The following is a 22,778-nucleotide window of genomic DNA, read 5'->3' as shown; positions in this document are numbered from 1 at the left end:
AAAGTCTCAATCTTAGTAACTGAATTAAGGGTGCCATCAGGCTTCTCTGAGGTCAGGAAAAACAGGCATTCTAAGAAGGAGAGCAAGTCAAGCACTGTTTCAGGGCTTTTAATGCTGTGTTAAAACACTATGAGTAAAAGCAACGTGAGGAAGAAGGGGTTATTTCTTCTTATAATTTGTAGTCCATTGTCCTAGAAAGTGGAGGCAGAAACTGGAGCTGGAGCAACGGAAGAGTGCTGCCTACTGGCCTGCTCCTTGTCGCCTGCTCAGTTTCCTTTCTTATTCCATCCAGAATCACCTGCCTGGGGTGGCATCACCCTCTGTGGGATGGGCCAACCAACTGATTAAGCACTGATTAGGCCAATCTGGTGGGAGCATTTTCTCAGTTTAGGGTTCTTCTTCCCAAATGATTCTAGCTTGTGTCAAGTTAAAAAAACAAACAAAAAAACTAACCAGGACATCTGTTATCTGTTAAAGTTTTTTCTTACCATGCAGAGCAAATCTTAGTTGTCCCTTGTCTTTGGCTAAAGTGGTCATGGTATATATGTATGTATGTAAGCCTATGCCTGTGGGCATGGGGTTATAGGAGATCTAAGAACCCTAGAAGCCACAATGCTACTATTACTAGAAAGATCTTTTCAGCGAGTCCTGGCACTGTGAAAGTCCTGGCAGCTTCCACAATGAAAGCTGAATAGAAGCTGATTTTAAAAGTGAAGCCCCAGCCTTATGTCTTTCTCACTTTGAGCCAGCAATTCTTTCCTTTTCTTAAACTGAAGTAATTACTTCAATCCCCTTTATATATTTCTAAAGATATTATGAGAAGGGCAAATCCAGATTCTAGCTCTGTCACTACAGGGTCACCTGACAAAAGGCACCCACACGAATGGCTGTGGTGTGCAATGTGGCCTGGCATCAACTGTCTTGAGGAATAATACCTGAAAGGGTTAGAAGAGGTGGCGAGGGTCTGATTAAAGCTAACAAAATACAGAGGTCTTCCTGAAGACGAACAATCAGTAATGGGAAGAGAGTGCTAATTGAAAAAGAAAGTTACTAGTGGATGAGGGATTTAACGACCCTCCAGTCCTCCAGCAATCAGCATGGTGGTGAAGCATGCAAAGCCTCGGGGCTCTTAGTCTAAGATATTACTGAGCACTTACTGGTGTCAAGACCCGACACAGACTTGGTCCTGGCTTCAAGGGAAGTAGTGGATAGTTCACTGAGTGGATGTGGCAGATCTTGGCTACAACATATTGTTGGAAGTAGTTCACCTCATCCCAGCTTAAAAGTGGAACACCTTGGGCTTCAGGTGATTCCACCGACTTCTCAGTTCAGATCTGATGTTGTCAGAAGCGAAGATGTAGCTGATGGATTCATAAGACAGATCCCACACTTGAGACGGGGTCAAATTAAATGTTTCTGCTGCCAGTTGGTATTCTTGAGAAAGGTTTGTCGAAAAGACACCCTTGTCATCGGTCTGCCAATAAACAAGAACAGTTCAACATAAAGAAGTGCTTTGTAAAAACTAACCTTTTTTTGTGCAGAATCTATTTTCCCATGCTTCTTTCAATAGTCTAAAAAGGAACTTATAAATGCTCATCTGTAACAAACTTGTTTATACTTAAAAAAAGACCAGAGTATTTTAACCCTGGCTGCATATTACAAACAAAGAAAGAGCTTTTAAAGCTTATCTAAGCCCAGGACTCATCCCAGATCAAAAAAGCAGGGCCTATTGGATAGGTACTAGGCACCTGCACTTTTTCTTTTCTCTCTTTTCTCTTTTGTTTCTCTTTCTTTCTTTCTTTCTTTCTTTCTTTCTTTCTTTCTTTCTTTCTTTCTTTCGAGACAGGCTTCTCTGTGTAACAGTCTTGGCTATCCTATCCTGAAACTCACTTTTTTTTTTTTTTTTTGGTTTTTCGAGGCAGGGTTTCTATGTGGTTTTGCAGCCTGTCCTGGAACTAGCTCTTGTAGACCAGGCTGGTCTCGAACTCACAGAGATCCGCCTGCCTCTGCCTCCCAAGTGCTGGGGTTAAAGGCGTGCGCCACCACTGCCCGGCCCTGAAACTCACTTTGTAGACAAGGCTAGCCTACTTTTTTTTTTTAAGGTTTCACCAGATACTGCTTTACTGCTCTGAGAACCAAACCCGTTATCACCCGAGCCCTTTGCAGCTTCCTCATCCCTCTCTGCTCCCTTGCTGGGCATTTCCTTCAGGAACTCAAGGTAATCAGCAAGATAATAAACATATGACTTCATGTAGCAACCGAGTAGGAGTGAGAATAGAATACTTCTTACACAGATCACAGAAGGATGAGCAATGCTGTACCAGAATCCAAAGTGATGCTGGTCATAAGATGGAACTGTCTGGCTTTTGATGTTTGAGGTCAAACAAAGTTCTAGACGAAAGGGGAAAATTCTTCTATTAAAGGCGAGTAAGTGAACTCATTCAGTGAGCACCAGGAAGACTCTCAGAAAAACTTTGCAAACTCTGCTGATTTAATCAGTTTCATTATTCCACAAAATGTACTGCTCATTACGTGTAATAGGAAACTGTAGTTCCCGTTTGGGGTGTAGCTTAGCAGAGGAGTGTCTGTCTCATGGGCAAGTCTCTGCACTGTCCTCCACCACTGCATACAAACACAGAGATACTTGTACAGAGATACCTGTTATCGCTGTGACAGCAGCTGTACCGGGCAGGGAGTTACTGTTCTCTTCAAGGTGATGGAAGACCACAGCCTGTCACACTCCCTCACAGAGCGTCACATCCACTGCTGTTTGAACACAGGGTCTCACTATGTTTGGCCTGGAACTCACTATGTAGACCAGGCTAGCCTTGAACTCACAGAGATCCACCATCCTCTGCCTCCCAAGTGCTGGGATTAAAGGAATATGCTATCACATCTGGCCTATAACTGATTTTTTGGGGATGTTTTTACAGGAAGAAAATGTCTTTCTTTACGGCTCTACTCTCAGCAAATGGTGTAATGACAACAGCAACGTAGTCACTCACAGCATATTCACAATCGCGTGTGCAATGGTCAGTCAGGATCTAAAAACAGTCACTAACCATATTCACAATCATGTGTGCAATGGTCAGTCAGGATATAAAAACAATCACCAAGCACATTCATAATCGCGTGTGCAATGGTCAGTCAGGATATAAAAACAGTCACCAACCATATTTAAAATTGCGTGTGCAATGGTCAGTCAGGATATAAAAACAGCCACTAAGCATATTCACAATCACATGTGCAATGGTCAATCGGGATATAAAAAACAGGTTTACAGTTTCCCTGATTTCTAACATGTCTTAAAATTTTTATTTTATGTGTATGGATGTTTTACCTGTGTATGTCTATGTGCTGCTAGTACACTGTTGTGAAATATTAGTTGAAGATGTTTTACATTTATTTATGCTGTGGAATATTTGTTTAATGATGTAAAGATATGTTGTATTCTTTTATGTTGCATTTGTTTAACTCTGAAAAGCTGTGTTACTTTGCCTGCCTAAAACACCTGATTGGTCTAATAAAGAGCTGAACAGCCAATAGCAAGGCAGAAGAGAGAAATAGGTGGGGATGACAGGCAGAGAGAACAAATAGGAGAGGAGGATGCTGGGGGCCAGTCACCTAGCCACAACCCAGCCAAGGAGTGAGAGGAAAGAAAGATATATAGAATAAAGGAAGGTTAAAAAGCCTTAATGTAGTTAGAGAATCAGGATAGTTGAAGTTAGAAAAGATGGTTAGAAACAAGCCAAGCTGAAGTCAGGCATTCCTAAGTAAGAATAAGTCTCCATTTATTTATTTAGGAGCTGGGTAGTGGGCGCCCAGAGAGCAAACAAACAAAAGAACTACAGTATGCCCAGAGCCTGAGGAGGGAGGCCAGAAGAGTGTCAGATCCGCTGGAACTTAAGTGAGACACAGTTGTGAGCACCCATGTGGTTTCTAGGTATCGAACCCAGGTCCTCTGGAAGAAAACCCATTGCTCCTAACTGCTGAGCAATCTCTCTAACCCCACTTCCCTAATTTTTGAGACAGGTTTTCCTGAGTAATCTAGGCCAGTCTCAAACTAGTAATCCTACTGCCTCCGCCTCCCAAAAGGTAGGAATATAGGCCTGTGCCACCAAGCCTGGCTGTAATTCTTTCTTCTTTTTATGATTTGTTTGTTATGTATATAGTGTTCTGCATGCACACAATAAGAGGGCACCAGATCTCATTATAGATGGTTGTGAGCCAGCATGTGGTTGCTGGGAATTAAACTCAGGACCTCTGGAAGAGCAGCCAGTGCTCTTAACTTCTGAGCTATCTCTCCAGTCCTGTAATACTTAATTTTTAAGTAAATGTTACACATTTCCATAACATTAATTTTATTTTTTTTAACATCTATTTAGAGAGGGAGGGAGGGAGGAAGGGAAGGAGGGATGGAGGGAGGGAGGAACAGAGGGAGAGAGGGAGAGAGGGAGAGAGAGAATCAGAGGATCCTGTAAGTCACCCAGACAGAACTCAGGTAGGTCATCATGGTTGGCAGTATACATCTCCATCATTGGACCCATGTGTTAATTTTATTATAATCATCTTCAAAATTCTAAATGATCTTTATTACTTTTATTTGTTTGCTTGCTTATTTTGTTTTTTGTTTTTTTTTTTCCAAGACAGGATTTCTCTGTGTAGCTTTGGAACCTGTCCTGGAACTAGCTCTGTAGACCAGGCTGGCTTCAAACTCACAGAGATCCACTTGCCTCTGCCTCCAGAATACTAGGGATTAAAGGCATACGATATACCACTGTCCAGTCTATGACCTTTATTTCTTAAACAAACAAAACAAAAACAGCAAAAGACTTAGTTCCCAGCACTAGGGATTGTAGCAGTCAGTAAAGATGAAAACAGCCAGGGTAAGAGACAGAGAGAGAGAGAGCCCTGCCATCAGGAAACTTCAAATAAAAGCTAAAACTTTCAGCACGTCAATAAGACCCAGAAAGCATGTACACACTTAATTTGTAAATATCTGCATCTTAGTACAGTACTTTCCCACATAAATCTTGTAATCTGGGGCCTGGAGGAAGCAGGACAAGAGGGTTGTCAGGGCGACATGAAACTGTTTTACCCAGAGGTATCCGGTGTTGCCTCACAAAATCCACATGACTCATGGCGCCTCCCTCGGCAGAGTTGAGGAACGTTCCGTGCCCGATTCTGTCAGGAAGCAAATCCAGCAGCATTTGTGTTTCTTTTTTCTTATCTGGAATCTTCAGAAAAGTGATAAGAGGGGATCAATGGCCTCTGCCAGTAATAATATTATAATAATATTTTATTCTGCCTTCTGAGTAGTGAACGCCAATGTTTTTAAAAATCAGAATTTTTTAAACCTCCTCAAGCCTCCTCAGCTCTATCAATCTTCTACCGCCTAATAATAATCTCATGAAGTATAAACATAAAGAAGTAAAAACTAGCCAGACTATGGTGGCATAACCCTTTAATCTCAGCACTCAGAAGGCAAAGGCAGGCTGAGCTCTATGAGTTCAAGTCCAGCCTAGTCTACAGAGTGAGTTCCAGGATAGCCAGGACTATATAGAGAAAATCTGTCATGAAAAATTAAAAAAAAAAGTAAAAGCTAAGAAAAATGAATTTCCACAAACAAAACAAGCCCCCTTACTTCTGTATGTGTGTGTGTATATGTGTTCACATGTATTAGGAAAAAAGTAGAGAAATATATACACCTAATTTAATACCACCTCTTAGCAGGATTTTACAGCCTTTTCCTTTGATACTATAATCCCTAACACTTGAAATTTCTTCAGGTATAGAAAACTTTCAGTCAAAACAAAATATTCTGAAGACACTGTTCACAATGTGAGGTGGTGGGATAAGGAGAAAATTTAACCCACTAGACTGCAAGGCCACACACTGCCCTCCCTGTGCTCGCATTCCCTTTGACAAGGCTGTCTGTGAACAGACCACAATTAGGAAAATGTCCAGTTATGCTCTCTTTCTCCTAGATGGACTAGAAGGCAAATGACCCTAATAGTTTTAAATAAACTATCTCATATTCAATGCAGCAAATAAGAAATTAAGATACCTAGCAAGTTCTAACCCAAAGCACAGGCCAGAAATAACTGGTCACAATGTAATGGGAACCACAAAAACTTAAAAACAGTAACATTAAAGCAAATCATGCCTTAATGTTTTAATTAACATTTAAAAATACTTCTAATTCCCCTTTTTAAATGTTCTTCTAAACAGCACAGTGATATATGCCTACAACCCTAGCACTTGAGAGGGGGCAGAAGGATCAGAAGTTCAAGGACATCCTCAGCTATATTTATTTATTTATTATGTATACAATATTCTGTCTTGTGTGTATGCCTAAAGGCCAGAAGAGGGCACCAGACCCCATTACAAATGGTTGTGAGCCACCATGTGGTTGCTGGGAATTGAACTCAGGACCTTTGGAAGAGCAGGCAATGCTCTTAACCATTGAGCCATCTCTCCAGCCCCCTATATCCTCAGCTATAAAGTTAATTCCAGGCCAGTCTGGGTTACATGAGACCCTGTCTCTCAAAAATAAGAGAGAGAGAGAGAGAGAGAGAGAGAGAGAGAGAGAGAGAGAGAGAGAGAGAGAGAGAGAGAGGAGAGAGGAGAGAAAGAAAAAGAAAGAGAACAAAGAGAAAGAGAGAGAAAAGGAGAGAGAGAAAGAGAAAGAAAAAGAGAAATAGAGAAACAAAACAAAACAAAAATGTTTTCCCCAAAATAAGCCTATTTCTGTAGTTATTTACAAACAACTTTACTTTTTAAATTATAATCTGCCCTCTCCATTCTATGACAATATTATTTACCTCTGCAAGATGCAATGCCAACTTCAGACCTGCTCTTTTAGCTTCTAAAAGAGGTTCCAAGAAGTCTTTTGCTTGTCCTATCTTGAAGATAAAAGAAGGGTGCATGAGACTACCAAGCAAACTGGGGCATCTGGTGTTCTACCCCAATAAGGGATAAAATGATGGCAGATTGGTTCATTTGAACCTCTTGCGTATAGAGAGCCTTTAATGTGCTAGACCCTTTAGGGAATACACCATAGAAAGGCTACTCTTGAGACCAGTACCAGTGAACTCAGGTCAATAAGCAAGTTGGGTATGATGGGCCAAAATTCTTATTTCACACAGATATGTAGTATTATGGGGAACTCATTTGATTTAGGAAGCTTTCATGATTAAAAACGACAACAACACACACAAGTACACAAATGTGCAACCACACACGTGTGACACTCTTAACACCCTTATCTATCCATCATACATGATGGAATTAACTTCTGGGTACAAAGCCTGTACTAGTTGTATACTATCTTTAGAAGAATGGACAGGGTGGTCACATCTAATAATATCTATAATTTATTTATATATTTACTTATAGATATATCATATAATATATCTGTAATGTAATTTTACAGTATTTCTTTCAAGAACCCTTAAGAAATGCTATGCTATACATTCTGCCGATCTAGGCAGAACAGGGCTCCGTTAGGTGTCTGCTGGTATGGGGGCCTTGAGTACCAGCCTCAGGGCTCAGAAACTGGATGCCTATGGCAGGCGAGGATCTGAGGGTAAAAAAATTAACGCAAGCATGTTATATCTGCATCTGCTTTATTTTTCATGTGATGGGAGAAAGGGGGACGGAGGAGAGGAAGAATAAGGGGAAGAATAAGGAAAAGAAGGAGAAGAATAAGGGACATCTCCAGGAGGTTTCTAGCTTTTACAGACATAGTTGGAAAATTCCAAAGGTAAAGATACTGATAATATGCATATCAAAATCACAAAAAGGGCAGGTAGAACCTAACAAAACTGTACCCTGGAAGAGATGACACCACCCAGGAAAGAGCCAGCATTCAAGGGGAAGTACCTGACATCCCAAACCACTAGTTACTAAACGTCTCTGCATCCTGGTCCACTCATTCTCCTCATCTAATCTCTGTGGTGATAACCAGCTTCGGGGACACCCAGATTTGTTTGTTAGCAAAGGTGGGGCATGCTGCCTTCCTGCTCAGTCCTGTCTTCTATAGAAATTACTATGTGGTCTGTTAGCAGGTAATTCTGGGGCACTGACTCTGTAAATTTGACTGTCAGAACAAAGAGTGAATGTTATCGCTCTAAGGCCTTGTGGTGTGGAGGAATGAAGCAAGGTCAATCCATTGTCCATGCTGAGGTTACATTTTGAGGTTCTTCAAAATGAGAATGAATCCCATTTTGAAGGGAAGAATCGTGGCTTCACAAGGTTCCCACAGATATGACAGTGACTTTTCCAAAAGACAAGTGTCCCCGCAGCTCTGCAGAATGGGTGCCCCATAAGTTGTCCACTTGTGTATGAATCTGTCAGCTGCACATTTACCGTATGGTCTTGTGGGCTCCAACATGCTGGCCCCTAATGTGTGATGCTCCAAACTAAGCCTCACCCCACTAACTGATTCTGCACTGAGAGATAAAATATAGTAACTTACAGTAGGGTCTCCACTGAGGTCAAGGCCAAGAACTGTATCCTCAGTAGAGAGGAAGAACTCTTTAGCAAGTTCAACAGTCTCCTTGGCTACCGTTAGGCCACCTCTTCTGTCAATTGCCATCAAATACCTGGAATATAAGATAACACATTGATACTAACCTGGCAGGAAGGTCTTATGACAAGAAAATCCCAGTTGAAGTCAGGCATGGGTGTATATGTGGCTGTGATCAAAGTGTCTGGAAGGTGGAGGCAGGAAGGTCATGGTGGGCTAACAAGTCAGTTTAAGGCCAGTCTGGGATGCACGAGACCCGTCTCTAACACAAACAAACAAACAAAACACAACAACAAAAAACTAAAACAAAAATATTCCACCAATCTAAAATCAACTATGCCCGGAGAGGGCTACCTATAGTCATATGCCTTTTCCTATGAACTTCGCCACCTCATTGACAGTGCTTAGTATAAAGCAACTTATAACCACAAAATATCTGAGAATGGATGGAGTTTGAGGCCAGCCTGGGCCACAATAGACCATGTCTAGACCTTGTATCAAACAAAATGAAAAAAAAAAAACAACCAAAAATCACCATTTGAAAAACTATGATGCATATAAAAAAGACAATTCTAAATATTGCCATAAAAAGTGGCTGGCTAGTTGGAATATAGCTTACTCTGAAAGGCAGTGAGTCTAAACAAGACACTGTATACACAGAATGAGACATGAATGTCTAAGTAGTATCAGTATCTAGTCTATTCCAATTTCCAATAATCTCACCTTTCTGTTTATATCTTTGGGGTTTTTTTTTTTTTTTTTTTTTTTGTTTTTGTTTTTGTTTTTCGAGACAGGGTTTCTCTGTGGTTTTGGAGCCTGTCCTGGAACTAGCTCTTGTAGACCAGGCTGGTCTCGAACTCACAAAGATCCACCTGCCTCTTGGGGGTTTTGTTTTTAGTTTTACTCAGGATCTAAATCTGCAGTTTTTGTCAGGCACTGTATCTCTTATCTCGCATGGGTGTGTGCATTATCATTTGGTTTTTTTGGTTTTTTGAGTCAGGGTTTCTCTGTGTAACAGTCCTAGTTATCTGGAACTTGCTCTTGTATACCAGGCTGGCTTCAAAACTCCCAGAGATTTGCTTGCCTCTGCCTCCCAAGTGCTGGATTAAAGGCATGTGCCACCACCGCCCAGCAGTGTGACCATTTGTAAGGGACGCAAGTACAGGCAGGATATTGGGCATGTGGCGGTCAGAGGGCAATCGGTGTGGGTCCAAGCACCTACCTTTTGTCTGAGACAGAGTCTCCCATTGGCCTGGAACATCCCCATGTAGGCCAAAGCTAGCTGACCTGTGAACTTCCAGGGATCTGCCTGTCTTCACCTTCTATTTCACCATCTTCTGGCTTTGTTCAAAGTACTGGATGTAGTAGTAAATCAACGACAAAGACTCGGGCTTCCCTGGACTTACACTCCAGTCAAAGGGCTTGTATACTCCATGACAATACACATTAATGCCAAAGAGGAACATGGGAGAGGAGGGACTTGGGGGCCAGGAGCATGCCGGACAGACTGGCCGCTCTAAGGAATAACAGCCAAATTGAGAGCCGAATAATGAGAAGGTGGGTGTGTAAGGACATGATGGAAGGCAGAAGTGCCAGAGAGTGCAAGGCACTGAGGATAGTCTGCGCCTACTGGAGAGAGACCAGACAGCCAGATCGGGTGGCTATAGGAAGCCCACTTCAGCACAGCAGCAATGAGAGGCCATACTCGACTTGAGTAAAAATACTAGAATTTAACTGCCAGATGACGAAATTCAGAATTGTATTCTCATCTTAGCGACAGGGTTCTTGATTCTATTTTTTCTATTTTAGGTAAAAATAGATAATAGTTGATTTTTTAAAAAAATCCATCACCTTTATGAGACAGTAAAACATCATATTCTGTTTTTTTTAAAGGGTATTATTAATGCACCATCTTCTTACCTAACATCGATATCTAAGTTTTCTTGTTTGCACTGTTTTATGCCTTCAAGTATGGATTCCACGTAAGTCTTCTTTGTCATTCCTGGAAAGAGTGCAGAGCAACATATGTAAAGACTTTACCACCTACTTCATCCTTCAGACAGCATCACTCTGCTGTGCCAGGGCCTGGCTAAAGGTGAATCATAGGCTTTTGGGAAACTTTTTTAAAAAATATTTTATCTTGTGTGTGCGCATATACACACATGTGTATGAGTACCCAAAGAGGCCAGAAGAGGGCATCAGATCTCCTGGGGCGGATTACAGATTGTGGTAAACCCACCTGATACGGGTGTGAGTACCAAACTGGTCCTCTGAAAGAGCAGAAGGGCTCTTAAATGCTGAGCCATCTCTCTGGCCCCAAGGGGAAACTTAACTATAGCATTCTTTGTCTGTCCATGGACCTGGAGTCTGAACCTAAGACATCACGTGTGCGAGGCAAGTGCTCTACCACTGAGTGGCATTCTTATGCCTGAACGATGTGGCCCAGGCTGACTTCACTCACAATCCTCATACACCTTCACCTCTTCAGAATTCCCCACCATTACAAGTGCTATCATAACAGGTCATTTCAGCTAATGACTGGACTTCAGCAACACTGAAAAGACAATGTTCCGAAAGTGAAAAAACCAAAACCAATGTTAGGAATAATAAGTGCTTTATAAAAATGTTCATAAACAAACATATAAGTAATAAAAGACAGAAAATAGAAAATGACAAGCAATACAAGCCTAACTGAAAATTAATCTTTGTCCTCTTTTTCCACATATGTGCTATGGCATGTTCCTTATACAAAAACAGTAACTTTTTAACTTAAAAAACAAAGTAATTAGGGCTGGAGAGATAGCACAGAGGTTAAGAACACTGGCTATTCTTCCAGAGGTCCTGAGTTCAATTCCCAGCAACCATATGGTGGCTCACAACCATCTGTAATGAGATTTGGCGCCCTCTTCTGACCTGCAGGCATACATGCAGACAGAATACTGTCTACATAATAAATAAAGAAAAAAAAGTTATTAAGAGCCAGTCATGGTGGCGGTACCTTAATCTTGGCATCTGGGGTTCTGAGGTAGGAAGATCTGAAGTTTTAGGGCAGCCTGGTCTACAAAGACACTGTTTCAAAATAATCAAATAAATAAATAAAAAAAATTTCTCCTTTAGCAGGATGCTTTTCTTCCACTGGAGGGGGAAAAAACAAAAATCAAAACAAAACAAAAAAGCAAATCCCATGTTCCTTTCCCTCAGCCCTGCTCAGGGTGTGCCTCTCATTCACGGCCTCAGAGATGTCAATCCAAGTTTAGAGTGCTCATGTCTTCTCTGGGGTGCCTCATAAGACTGTTCCAGAAAAGCCTGTTTTTACTGGTCATAAATGCTTTTTTTTTGACAGAAAACTTTCAGTATAACAGAAAATTATAAAGAATAAAAAGTAACCACCATCCCACTACCGACAGATAACTACATCTTATTTACAACTGTGCACACATGCGTGTGTTAGCAGACGAAACACCATTAGCTTTACAGATTCAGTGATTGGGAGCCTAGAAGTGTCTTTGCAACAACTTTTTTTTTTTTGAGATAGGGTTTCACTATGTTGCTCTGGCTGGCCTGTAACTCCCTATATAGAATGGGCTGGCCTCAAACTCACAGAGATCCGCCTGTCTCCACCTCCCAAGTGCTGGAATTAAAGGTGTGTACCACCACATCTGGCTGCAAATATATTTTTCTTAGTTTATTTATTCATGTTTTGTGTGTATATTCCCACACATGGGCATGCACATACCACATTGTATAACTTGAAACTGATTCTACAATTTAAAACTGAGATTAAGAATCTCTGTTTCCCATTTGACATTTACTTTAACAGCTTCAAATAGTTCTTCACTGGCTACACATGCTTTGGTGTAAGATAACCTATGTCTCTTCAGGTCAAGAGGGACTCAATGATAATATATAATGTCTCCTCATTACAAAACAAAACAACCTCCCCCTGTCCCTGAGAGTCTGGCCATGTAGGCAAGGGCAGGCAGAGCCACTCTTCTCTCACTTCTGCCTTCAGAGTGACACAGGTGTGAGGCACTAAGCCTGGCCAGACAGCTCTTATGGAAGTTTCTATGAAATTGCTAAACCACATCCAGCTCAACTCTGTCCCCAGAGGGTTGAACACTTTACAACTTGCTCCTAACCATTCTCTAAGGAGTCAATGAATATCTGACACTTCAGTGACGGCCATAAAATGGCATTCTATAACCACTTAGTGACATTACTTCCCAAGTGCAGAGCAAGAACAGCCTCTACTGGAGACAATGTTCTTTGTGTGTACGTGTGTGTGGCTGCATGTTCAAGAGTGTGTTTGTGTGGATGTGCAAATCTGTGTGGAGGCCAGAGGACAGCCCTAGATATCCTCCTCGGGTGTCATTCACCGTTTTCTGAGGCAGACTCTCACTAGCACAGGGCTTACCTGCTGACTGGCTCCACCTGCCCAGGGCTGTGTTAGCAGAGCACTGTGCCCAGCCTTTTATATGGGTTCTGGATCTTGAACTCAGACCCTCATGCTTGCAGAACAAGAACTTTCTGACTGAGCTGTCTCCTCACATGCTGTGTCCTTTTCTTGAAGAAAACAAAACCCTAAATGCGATTTCCCCTTCTTTATCCAAGAGTGACCAAGTGGGTTTTCTACTTTTCGTTTAAGAACAACTTATGAACCACGAGCATCACTGTGGCTCAGGAGTAGGTCACTCGCCTGCAATGTGAGGCACTGGACCTGAAACACCACCACGTATATTTTTTAAATGCCATTTTAAGCATCACTAGTGTACACTGTTGAGCGATGGAAGCAAACAGGAACCTTGTGTGATCAGAACCCATGGCCACAGAACAGCACATCCACTGAGAAGGAGTTCAACCCTACCAGTGGCACCGTCTCCTCTGGGTGTGCTCCTCAGCTCCAGGTACTTGACACCATCGTCTGCAAATTCCTTAATGACATCCTTTGTGACCTGGTAATAAAAGCAGTGCACACAGTGTTGGCCGTGCCGGAGGACGGTGCCCAATGCAAGGGCCAAGTGCTTCCGTTTCATTTCATTTATTAAATTTGACTGGCAAAGGAAGTAGGGAATCTCTCTCCCAGGTAGTAGGGATGGCCTGCTCTGTCCATCCCTAAGGCAGACATGTCAGTTCAGCAGCAGTTCACATGACCCTGCTCCCATGGGAAAACTAAGTCTGAAGATTAGCCATGCTTCTTCCTTTCTTTTCTTTTTTTAATTTTTGAGACAGGTAGTCTAGGTGAGCCTTCAACTCATTTGATTCTCCTGCCTCTGTCTGCCTAGTGGCAAACCTGGCTTTTTTTCTCCTTGACTTTCTAGTGTTTATAATGGCAGAGAAAACAGAGAAATGAGTCAAAGTCACTGTAGTCCCTCAGTGTTTGCATGGTGTTGGGAAATGCACAAAGACGTAAACGGCTCTACTGACGACAATTAGACATTACTTGCGTGTTAGCTAAGGTCATGGCTTAGGGTTCTTAGCAAGTTATAGAGGAATGCCTTGTATTTTTCACCAAATTTTATCAGGGCCAACTTTTTCTCTGAGGTACTTGGGAAAATTCCCCTTAGGCAAAGAAAATGTGTGATAAATAAAGTCAAACTATCTAATACAGTACAAGTCTAACAATCTAAAAATTGCTGAAGGGACATTCTTCCTTTCTGCCATCAATCCTAAGAAACACCAAACTTAGATGGGGAAAGGGACCAGATTGAAGATCCCACAAATCTGCCCTAGTTGGCCCTTCGGTTGTTAAACTAATCTTAATCTTCTTTGTGTGCACACAAACCTGCAAGGACAACGTCTTAACAAAAGAACAAGTGTTGGCTGGCTCTGCAGACAACCTAACAGGATGGCACTTTGTGAATTCATAGCAATACAATGTCTGCACCCACTTTTTTGCCCTCAAGAGTCAAGAAGAATTTTTTGTTTTTTAAGACAGGGTTTCTCTGTATAGCCCTGGCTATCATGGAACTTGTTCTGCCTCTACCTCCCAAGTGCTAGGTTAAAGGCAGGTGCCACCACCACCCGGCCTGAAAAGGAATTTTAAATAATAGAATGGATAGTTCAAGTTCACGATACAGGCTAGAAAATCAGACAGGGACTGTCCTGCTCAAGGCAACACTATAGCCTTCAAAATCAAGTCACTCATAGACATCACAAGATACATTGTTGCCTCACCAGAGTAGGAACCTGGAGCTTCCAGCCCTGTTGGCACTGGACCCTTTGAGGACTACTCCCAAGAACACCAACTTGCTGTCACTGCTATAACAAAGTATGGCCTCACTGATGCAGGCTGAGAAACCTGGATCTCAGAACTACAACCAGGAAGGGCCAACTAACCCTATTCCACTGAGACCAAAAGAGAAACCAGATGTTGAGAGCTGCTATGTTAGGGGCTGGCTCTCTCATCTATTCCCATTCTTATTCAGACAGAAAACAGTCCAATCAGTTAAATCCTCAACAGGAAAGTATACGGACTCTGGAAGAATCACTACTCTCACTTCCTGTGTGTGACTTTAGGTAAGCTACATTTCATTTCTGTCTTCTTGCTTTTTTTGGTGAAGGATGCTGGGAAGTATGCACAGGCACTAAGCTACCATGTTTCTAATGACGTGCCATACTTGGAAGCAGGATCAGGCTTTCCTGTCATTATTATTCCCTACCCAATAGAGGATGCGGATCTTGGTTCTTTCCCACGTCTTCCTTTTCCTCTTCCTCATTTCTTTAACAATAACAGACTTCAGGCTAGCTTATGCCAATGTCTTACAACAATTTTTAAAAGAGTTGTCATTACAAAAAAATTAAAAATCAATGGAAAAAGAAACTGAGAAGGAAAAAAGAAAACATTTTCATTGGGCCCTAATGAAAGCAAAAGGTCATATGAAATGAGAGACATTCATTGCTTCAAAATTCAACATTCTAAACTCCTTCCGTGTCTCACCATCAGAATATCCTCAGCACTAGTAGTAAGCTGGTGGATAACTTGGAACATCTGGAAGCATCTACAAATGAACAAAATGTTTTAATACACTTTAGTCAACAAAAACTTGTTACTCAAGAAAAACTCCCTAAGTGGAATTAATTAATAAATTTTAGGTTAATAGTAAGTAAATATTTAGATTTACAAAGAACCACAAGATAATCTTTTTAAAAGCTGCAATAATCTAGAAAGTCAACTTAATGGCTAAAAATAAGATATGATTTATTTATATTTTAAAGTATGAAATAATTCCATTCTCTAATCCTCTAGCAAAAGCAAATAGAGAAAAATCCACATTCCATTATTTTCAAATCTAAGAAGCAACTCAATTTAGTATAATTTTTTTGTTTGTATTTTGTTTTTCAAGACAGGGATTCTCTGTAGCTTTGGAACTTATCCTGGAACTTGCTCTGCAGACCAGCTGGCCTTGAACTCACAAAAATCCACCTGCCTCTGCCTCCCAAGTGCTGGGATTAAAGTAATGCACCACCATCACCTGGTATCAATATAGTATAATTTCACAAACATAAATTATTACAAATACTATCAGTAGGGGCTGGAGAGATGGCTCAGCAGTTAAGAGCACTGCCTATTCTTCCAAAGGTCCTGAGTTCAATTCCCAGCAACCATATGGTGGCTCACAACCATCTATCATGAGATTTGGTGCCTTCTTCTGGCTTGCAGGCTTATGTGCAGGCAGAACTCTATTAAAAAAAAAAAACAAATACTATCAGTAGTCTGACAGTTGGGAAAATGTTGTATGTTAGGTTATATTTTCCATGCCAGATGTCTTTTTACTTTTTTATTTTAGGTTTTTCAAGACAGGGTTTCTCTATGTAACAGCCCTGGCTGTTCTGGAACTTGCTATGTAGACAAACAGGCTGACCTTGAACTCACAGAGGTCCGCCTGCCTCTGCCCCCTGAATGCTGAGATTAAAGGCATGCGCCATCACTGCCCAGCCAGATATCTATTTATTTAAGTATCAAAATCTGATTCTTATCTATCTCAATCTCAAAATATTGACAGACAAAGAAATTCCTACAATCTCCCCAAACTTACTCTTCTAAAGTTCTTTTCTTTCCCTTGTCAATCATGGTCATGTGATCATGAACTTTAAGATGTGGCTTCTTGGCTATCAGTTTCTTCATGGTACTGGAACTAATGGAGCCATTCAAGTGGGCATGAAGCTCCTAAAACAAGAGAATGCAATCAGTAAAAATGTACCAAGGATCCACTAGGTTCCTGGTCCCACACCACGTGCTGGTTGTTTGCAGTTTGCACCAGACAAACTACTTGATTTAGCTATACCCTTTCTACAAATTCTACCCACAAAACTTACTTTTCTTTTGTGTAAAACAACGTAAGAGTCGTTGTGCAACAGAATCTGTTGGTAATTCTTACCACTTTTGGCAATTCCACGTAAAAATCTGTCTTCCGTGGACACTGCTGCCCTTCTGCCTCCATCCTTCTAGGCGGAGGCAAAGATTTCATGCACTCTGACTCTGGCTTGGACGATACAACATAATCAAGTCAGCACTTCGGAGGTCCTGGCCTTTCTTCAATGGCTTTACTTACACGTACTTCAGTAAGACTTGCTTGTGTGTAGCTTTGAGTTGAATTTCACCTGTATTCACAAATGCAAATAATTTCAGATGTTAACACAGAAACAAAGAAACACCACTGCTATTTCCTTTCACAGACCGCCCCTCCCCTGCCCCACTACACACACACACACACACACACACACACACACACACACACACACACACGGCTAATCTTAGGTGTTTCTGCAGTGGGAAATGACTAGTAAAGCTATGAACAAAACATAAGAAAAAGTATTAAAACTCCAGGTTAGTCAAAGGTCAGGGTGTCACTTACCTGTTTGTTTGTACATGCCTTTAACTTTGTGTTTACTGGGTAATGTCAGGTTAACACACATGTAGCACTTACGTATTTGCTTCCATAAGGAAACACTATTTCACAATCATGCTGCACCAACACTTTCCTTAAATGGGCTGGGACTGACCTGGCTGTATTTGACCCCAGACTGTATTTGGCTCTAGATGGAGGCTTGAACTCACTGTCTCCTGTCCTCTGGGTGGACTAGAGGCCTCCAGGAATAGATCTTGCACTCCCTGAGTCATTCTGTCACAGAAACTGCTCCCCTGATACCCTAATGAGCTCCTGAGAACCAGAACTCGACAATTTTTCATCAGCTGGACTCAAACACTCCTCCTCATAGCTGCTACACACCACTGCTCTGAATCAACCATTCTATCAATCAATCATCCTCATCTCCTTTCCTAATCCAGCCAGGCACAAAATCAATAAATGATAACGTTTCTACACCTCTGGGAATGCGTTCTTACTGGTAACTCCTAAGCATCCAATGCAGGAACTTCATTTTAAATCCCAACCTGAGTTGTTCTCTCTCTCTCTCTCTCTCTCTCTCTCTCTCTCTCTCTCTCTCTCTCTCTCTCTCTCTCTCTGTGTGTGTCTCTTAAAGATTTATTTATTCATTCTGTATGTGTTCTGTCTGCTTGTATGCCTGCACACCAGAAGAGGGCACCAGATCCTACTATAGATGCTTGTGAGTCACCCTGTGGTTGCTGGGAATTGAACCCAGGACCTCTGGAAAAACATCCAGTGCGCTCTTAACCTCTGAGTCATCTGTCCAGCCCCCCTGAGTTGCAATCTTTAAAAAGGGAGATGGAGGACTCAACATGCCCCCCGGAATAATTACATCTTTCACAGCTATTTTCAGCAGACATCCTCAACACTACAGAAGAATCACAGAATTCTGGAAGTGGAGGAGAGTGCCATTTTATAGCTGAAGAGAGGGTGAATACTTTATTCACTATAGGCCTGGCATAGAGCTCTGAATACATGACAGCCAATAGAATGTATGTGTGCAGGGGACTAAATTACCGGGTAATTATCTGTTTGTTTGTTTGTTTGTTCAAATCAGCTTCCATCAGACGGTAATTATCTGTAAAGGTCTCTTTCTTCACTTCCATCTGGCCTAATTTAAGATTTAAATGACTTCTCCCTTGCAACGAAAACATTCAATAAAGGAGAAACTGTTACTTCTTTAGGTGGGAGGGCTCAAAACAGGGTTTCTCTGCGTAGCCCCAGCTGTCCTAGAACTTGCTCTGTAGACCAGGCTGACCTCGAACTCACAGAGATCCGCCTGCCTCTGCCTCCTGAGTGCTGGGATTACAGGCGTGCGCCACCACTTCCCGGAAAGAAATTATGACTTTCGCGCAAGGAACAATCTATTCTTGCCTGCTAAAGATTCGCGGTGCCGGTCCTTTGCAGGAAGTCGGGTCGTCAGCCCCCGATTCGATTAAAAATGTTCTAAAATACGAAGACCTACAGGACTTTTTCCCTTCACGCCGAAACGTCTGTAGAAAAGTGGTGACGAGCTCCCCCCAGTCTAGCTGTCATCTGAGCAGAGGGCGCTTTAGCGGGAAAACGTAATTCGGAAAAAAAAAATAATCAAATGGTCTCTCGCGGTTTTTGGCAAAGCGCGCTCTGCTCGGAAGTGACGCACACCGCACCCGGAAGCGAACGACACCAGCGCTGTGAGTGTTTCGCGTGGAGGACTGCGGAGCGTCTTCGGGTCATGGGTCCGCAAAGCCGCGGGCGCCGGGCGGGAACCGTGCAGAGCACCAACGACAGCAGCGCCCTCAGCAAGCGGTCGCTGGCCGCACACGGATACGTGCGCGACGCCTTCGCGGCGCTGCTGGTCCCAGGACCCGTGCGGCGCACGCCACTGATCCACCGCGGCTATTACGTGCGCGCGCGCGCCGTGCGTCACTGCGTGCGCGCCTTCCTCCAGCGCACTGGCGCGCTCCCGGCCCCGACCCGGGCGCAGGTTCTGTCTTTGGGTGCAGGCTCCGACTCTCTGTACTTTCGCCTGAAGGCTGCGGGCCTCCTGGCCCGGACTGCCGTTTGGGAGGTGGACTTCCCAGACGTGTCTCGGAGCAAGGCGGAGAGGATCAGGGAGATCCCGGAGCTGTGCTCTCTGACCGGCCCTTTCCAGCTCGGGGACTCGTCCTCCGCTCTGTGCTTCGAGAGCTCGGACTACCGCATCCTGGGCGCGGACCTGCGTGAGCTCCCGAAGTTAGGCGAGGCCCTGGACTGCGCGGGCCTAGACGCCACCGCACCCACGCTGCTCCTGGCCGAGGCGGTGCTCACCTACCTTGAGCCCGCCGATGCCGAGGCCCTCATCGCCTGGGCCGCCCAGCGTTTCCCCGACGCCCTTTTCGTAATCTATGAGCAGATGAAGCCGCGAGACGCCTTTGGGCAAATCATGCTGCAGCACTTTCGGCGACTGCATTCTCCCCTGCACGGCCTGGAGCTCTTTCCCGACGTGGAGGCCCAGGTACGGCGCTTCCTTCAAGCTGGCTGGACTGCCTGCAGCGCCCTGGACCTGAACGAGTTCTACCGCCGCCTTCTCCCCGCAGACGAGCGTCGGCGGATCGAGACGCTCGAACCCTTTGATGAGTTTGAGGAGTGGCATCTGAAGTGTGCCCACTATTTCATCCTGGCAGCATCAAGGGGAGACACGCTATCGGGAACTCCGGTGTTGCCACCTCCAGAGACATCTTTTTGGGTAGATCCTGCTTTGCCTTCAGGTTTTCTTTCTGCCAGAGCAGTCACTAGTGACCAGCACTCCAGCCTGAAGAGATATGGCCACGCCTCTGTCCTCTTGAGCCCTGGCATTATTTTCAGTGCAGGAGGCTTTGGAGAAGAAGAGGGGCGACACTGCCGAGTGAGCACGTTTCACTTGCTCTGGAGATCCCGTGACTCGGAATGGAAAAGCAGCCAAATAAGTACTTTGGGGACTGGAGGCCAGTGGGATGGACGCCTTTATCACACCATGACAAGGCTTTCAGATACTCAAGTTCTGGTTCTTGGAGGGAGACTGTCCCCAGTTACTCCAGCTTCCGGGGCTCTCCGACTTGAATTATACAGAAGCGAGGCTGATTGCCCCGAGAGTCAGACTGTAACAGTAACAGAGGCTGCCATGGAAGAAGGTCCCGTGTTGTCTTGTTGGCGGCATTCAACAACGGAAGTATACTACCAAAATCAAAGATACTTATTTGTGTATGGTGGCCGAAGTGTGGTGGAACCTGTACTAAGTGACTGTCGTTTCCTACATGTAGAGACAATGGCTTGGGCCCCAATCCCAGTAGAAGGGGCAGCCCCTGAGGGTCGGCATTCCCATAGTGCCTGCGGTTGGCAAGGAGGAGCGCTTATCGCCGGAGGCCTTGGGGCTTCTGAAGAACCTTTGAGCTCTGTACTGTTTCTTAGACCAAAGTCCTCTGGATTCCTCTGGGAATCAATAGATATCCAGCCCCCCATTACCCCAAGATACTCTCACACTGCTCATGTATTTCATGGGAGGCTGCTTCTGGTTGGAGGGGTCTGGATTCATTCCTCCTCCGTTCCTGGAGTGACTGTTATTGACTTGACTTCAGGGTCGAGCTCTGAGTATCAGCTCGACACGACATCTGTGCCCTGGCCGGTCATGGTGCACAGCCACAGCAGTGTCCTCCTCCCCGAAGAGCAGCAGATCCTGCTGACGGGAGGGGGAGGGAACTGCTTTTCCTTCGGCACTTATTTCAATCCCCACCCAGTGGCATTAGATCTTTCTTCCTTAAGTACAGGCCAATAAAGACCGACTCTTGATAGGTTCAGGACCCAAGAATGGATATGATTGTAAATATTGCCACACACCCCAACACACACCTTTCTTACCCACACTATTGAATGTGAAAACAAGCGTAAAACACCAACAATAAGATGGTACGGAAATCAAACACTTTAAAGGAGTGTCCATGCATCCTAGGGGTCTCAGCATCATGTGCCCAGTTTATTGGGTTTCTACCGATTTTCAAATCTTAGCCACTTCCAACAACAACTCTTAGCCTAAGTAAGAAGTTTCCCAAACCGGGTCTGGGGCCTAAATTATATTTTGGAGAAAGTTTCACACAGATCCTTGGTAAGAATACAAGATTGAATATGGATCAGGAATACAGTATTGACCTGCTGCTTTGTGTGTAAAATCGGAGACGAGCACTGTAGTTTAAAGACTTAGCTTGAACACAAGACTGGCTTTAACATTGAAAAGTACAACTTTAAAATCGTTCTTTTCATCACTTTATTTTGCTAATATTTTGCAAGTGCTAATAAACCGGACATTTAATTCCTTAGTCAGTTTTGTACCCGGTATAATGAATGTCCCAGATCTTCCTCCGCCTCTCACTGCCAGCCATCACTGATCTGAGCCTGCAAGCAGCTTAGATTGACAGCTGGCATCAGCCAGCTCTTTTCTAGTTTCTGGTGGAGGGGGAGCAGGAAATGAGCCCCAGTAGTGGCAGCTCTTCCTCTGCCAGCCTGCTCGTTGACGCGGTGGTGCTTTCTGTCGCGGTCATAGCTGCCGTCATGTCACCTGCACAGGAGGGCAGACACTGATGCTGCATTGCTTCAGGTTACAGGAATTGTGCCTTTTCCTTAACCTCTTCAGACCTAGGAGCTGTGCTGGCTCCTTGTCAGAGCTGAGCTGCCTTACCCAGTGTAGTATTATACTTGTTACTTTCCTTCCTTTTGCAGTGAAGAAACACCATGAGCAAGGCAGCTTGCAGAAGGAAGGTTTACTTGGGTTTTTGGTTCCGGAGATAAGCGTCCATCCCGGTGTGGTGTCTGGATGCAGGGATGCTGAGAAAGCACATCCTTCATCAGCACAGAGCACAACCTGCAAATAGGGAGCAGCCCTAAGGCCTCAGACAGTCCCCGCTGCCACGTCACCCATCCCACCCCACGCCGTATTTCCTTTAGCAAAGACGCACCTCATAAACACCCCAAGTAGCGCCACCATCTGGGAACCAAGTGTTCAAATTCATTAGTCTGTTGTCATTCAGACCACCACAAGTAGCAATTAGCAACTTGTGACAATCTAAAACCATTAACTATCGGGACTGTAGTATACCTTATGATCTGCAGTCTTTAAACTCCCTTCAGTTATGTCTTAAGTGATGGGTAAGTCTGTTTCTATTAGAGAAACTAATGACATTTCTTAAAGTCTTAGACTTAATCTGTCATGTATGTAACATGAAGTAGTGTCTTTCTAGAACTGTTAGACTAGCGCCATCCTGGATATGGTAGTGTCTTGAGAGTCTGTAAGTGTCCAACTTAGTCTTAACATGGAGTCACTTTTCTCCAAACGTGTTTGGTTGACTTTGCACATAAAAGGGATGTGAAGG

The 22,778-nt window shown here is 43.6% G+C and overlaps 2 protein-coding genes across 7 annotated transcripts; one reads left to right on the top strand and one right to left on the bottom strand.

The window, feature by feature from the left end:
• Window positions 1-92: 92 nt before the first annotated feature.
• Mapda (N6-Methyl-AMP deaminase) lies at window positions 93-19,301 on the bottom strand. Of its 6 annotated transcripts, XM_075961956.1 has the most exons (11): window positions 18,793-19,301; window positions 16,909-17,131; window positions 16,567-16,697; window positions 15,468-15,528; window positions 13,395-13,482; window positions 10,451-10,532; window positions 8,480-8,606; window positions 6,825-6,905; window positions 5,099-5,237; window positions 2,291-2,391; window positions 93-1,474 (listed from the first exon to the last, which is right to left on the bottom strand). In XM_075961956.1, exons 2-11 carry the CDS (start codon window positions 16,996-16,998, stop codon window positions 1,280-1,282), a joined length of 1,095 nt encoding a protein of 364 aa, XP_075818071.1. In that variant the 5' UTR covers window positions 16,999-17,131; window positions 18,793-19,301; the 3' UTR covers window positions 93-1,279. The 6 variants fall into 6 exon arrangements, with proteins under 6 accessions (XP_075818071.1, XP_075818076.1, XP_075818073.1 ...); XM_075961961.1 differs by lacking the exon at window positions 13,395-13,482 and having other exon boundaries at window positions 18,793-19,085; XM_075961958.1 differs by lacking the exon at window positions 16,567-16,697 and having other exon boundaries at window positions 18,793-19,085.
• Lcmt2 (leucine carboxyl methyltransferase 2) lies at window positions 19,133-21,728 on the top strand. The gene has a single exon (XM_075961953.1). The coding sequence runs from the start codon at window positions 19,133-19,135 to the stop codon at window positions 21,188-21,190; it is 2,058 nt and encodes a 685-aa protein (XP_075818068.1). The 3' UTR covers window positions 21,191-21,728.
• Window positions 21,729-22,778: the final 1,050 nt, after the last annotated feature.

The sequence above is a fragment of the Microtus pennsylvanicus genome, chromosome 2 (genome assembly GCF_037038515.1).
Source record: "Microtus pennsylvanicus isolate mMicPen1 chromosome 2, mMicPen1.hap1, whole genome shotgun sequence".
Lineage (NCBI taxonomy): Eukaryota > Metazoa > Chordata > Mammalia > Rodentia > Cricetidae > Microtus > Microtus pennsylvanicus.
The sequence above is the reverse complement of the archived record's forward strand: the minus strand, read 5'-3'. Positions and strand labels throughout refer to the sequence as shown.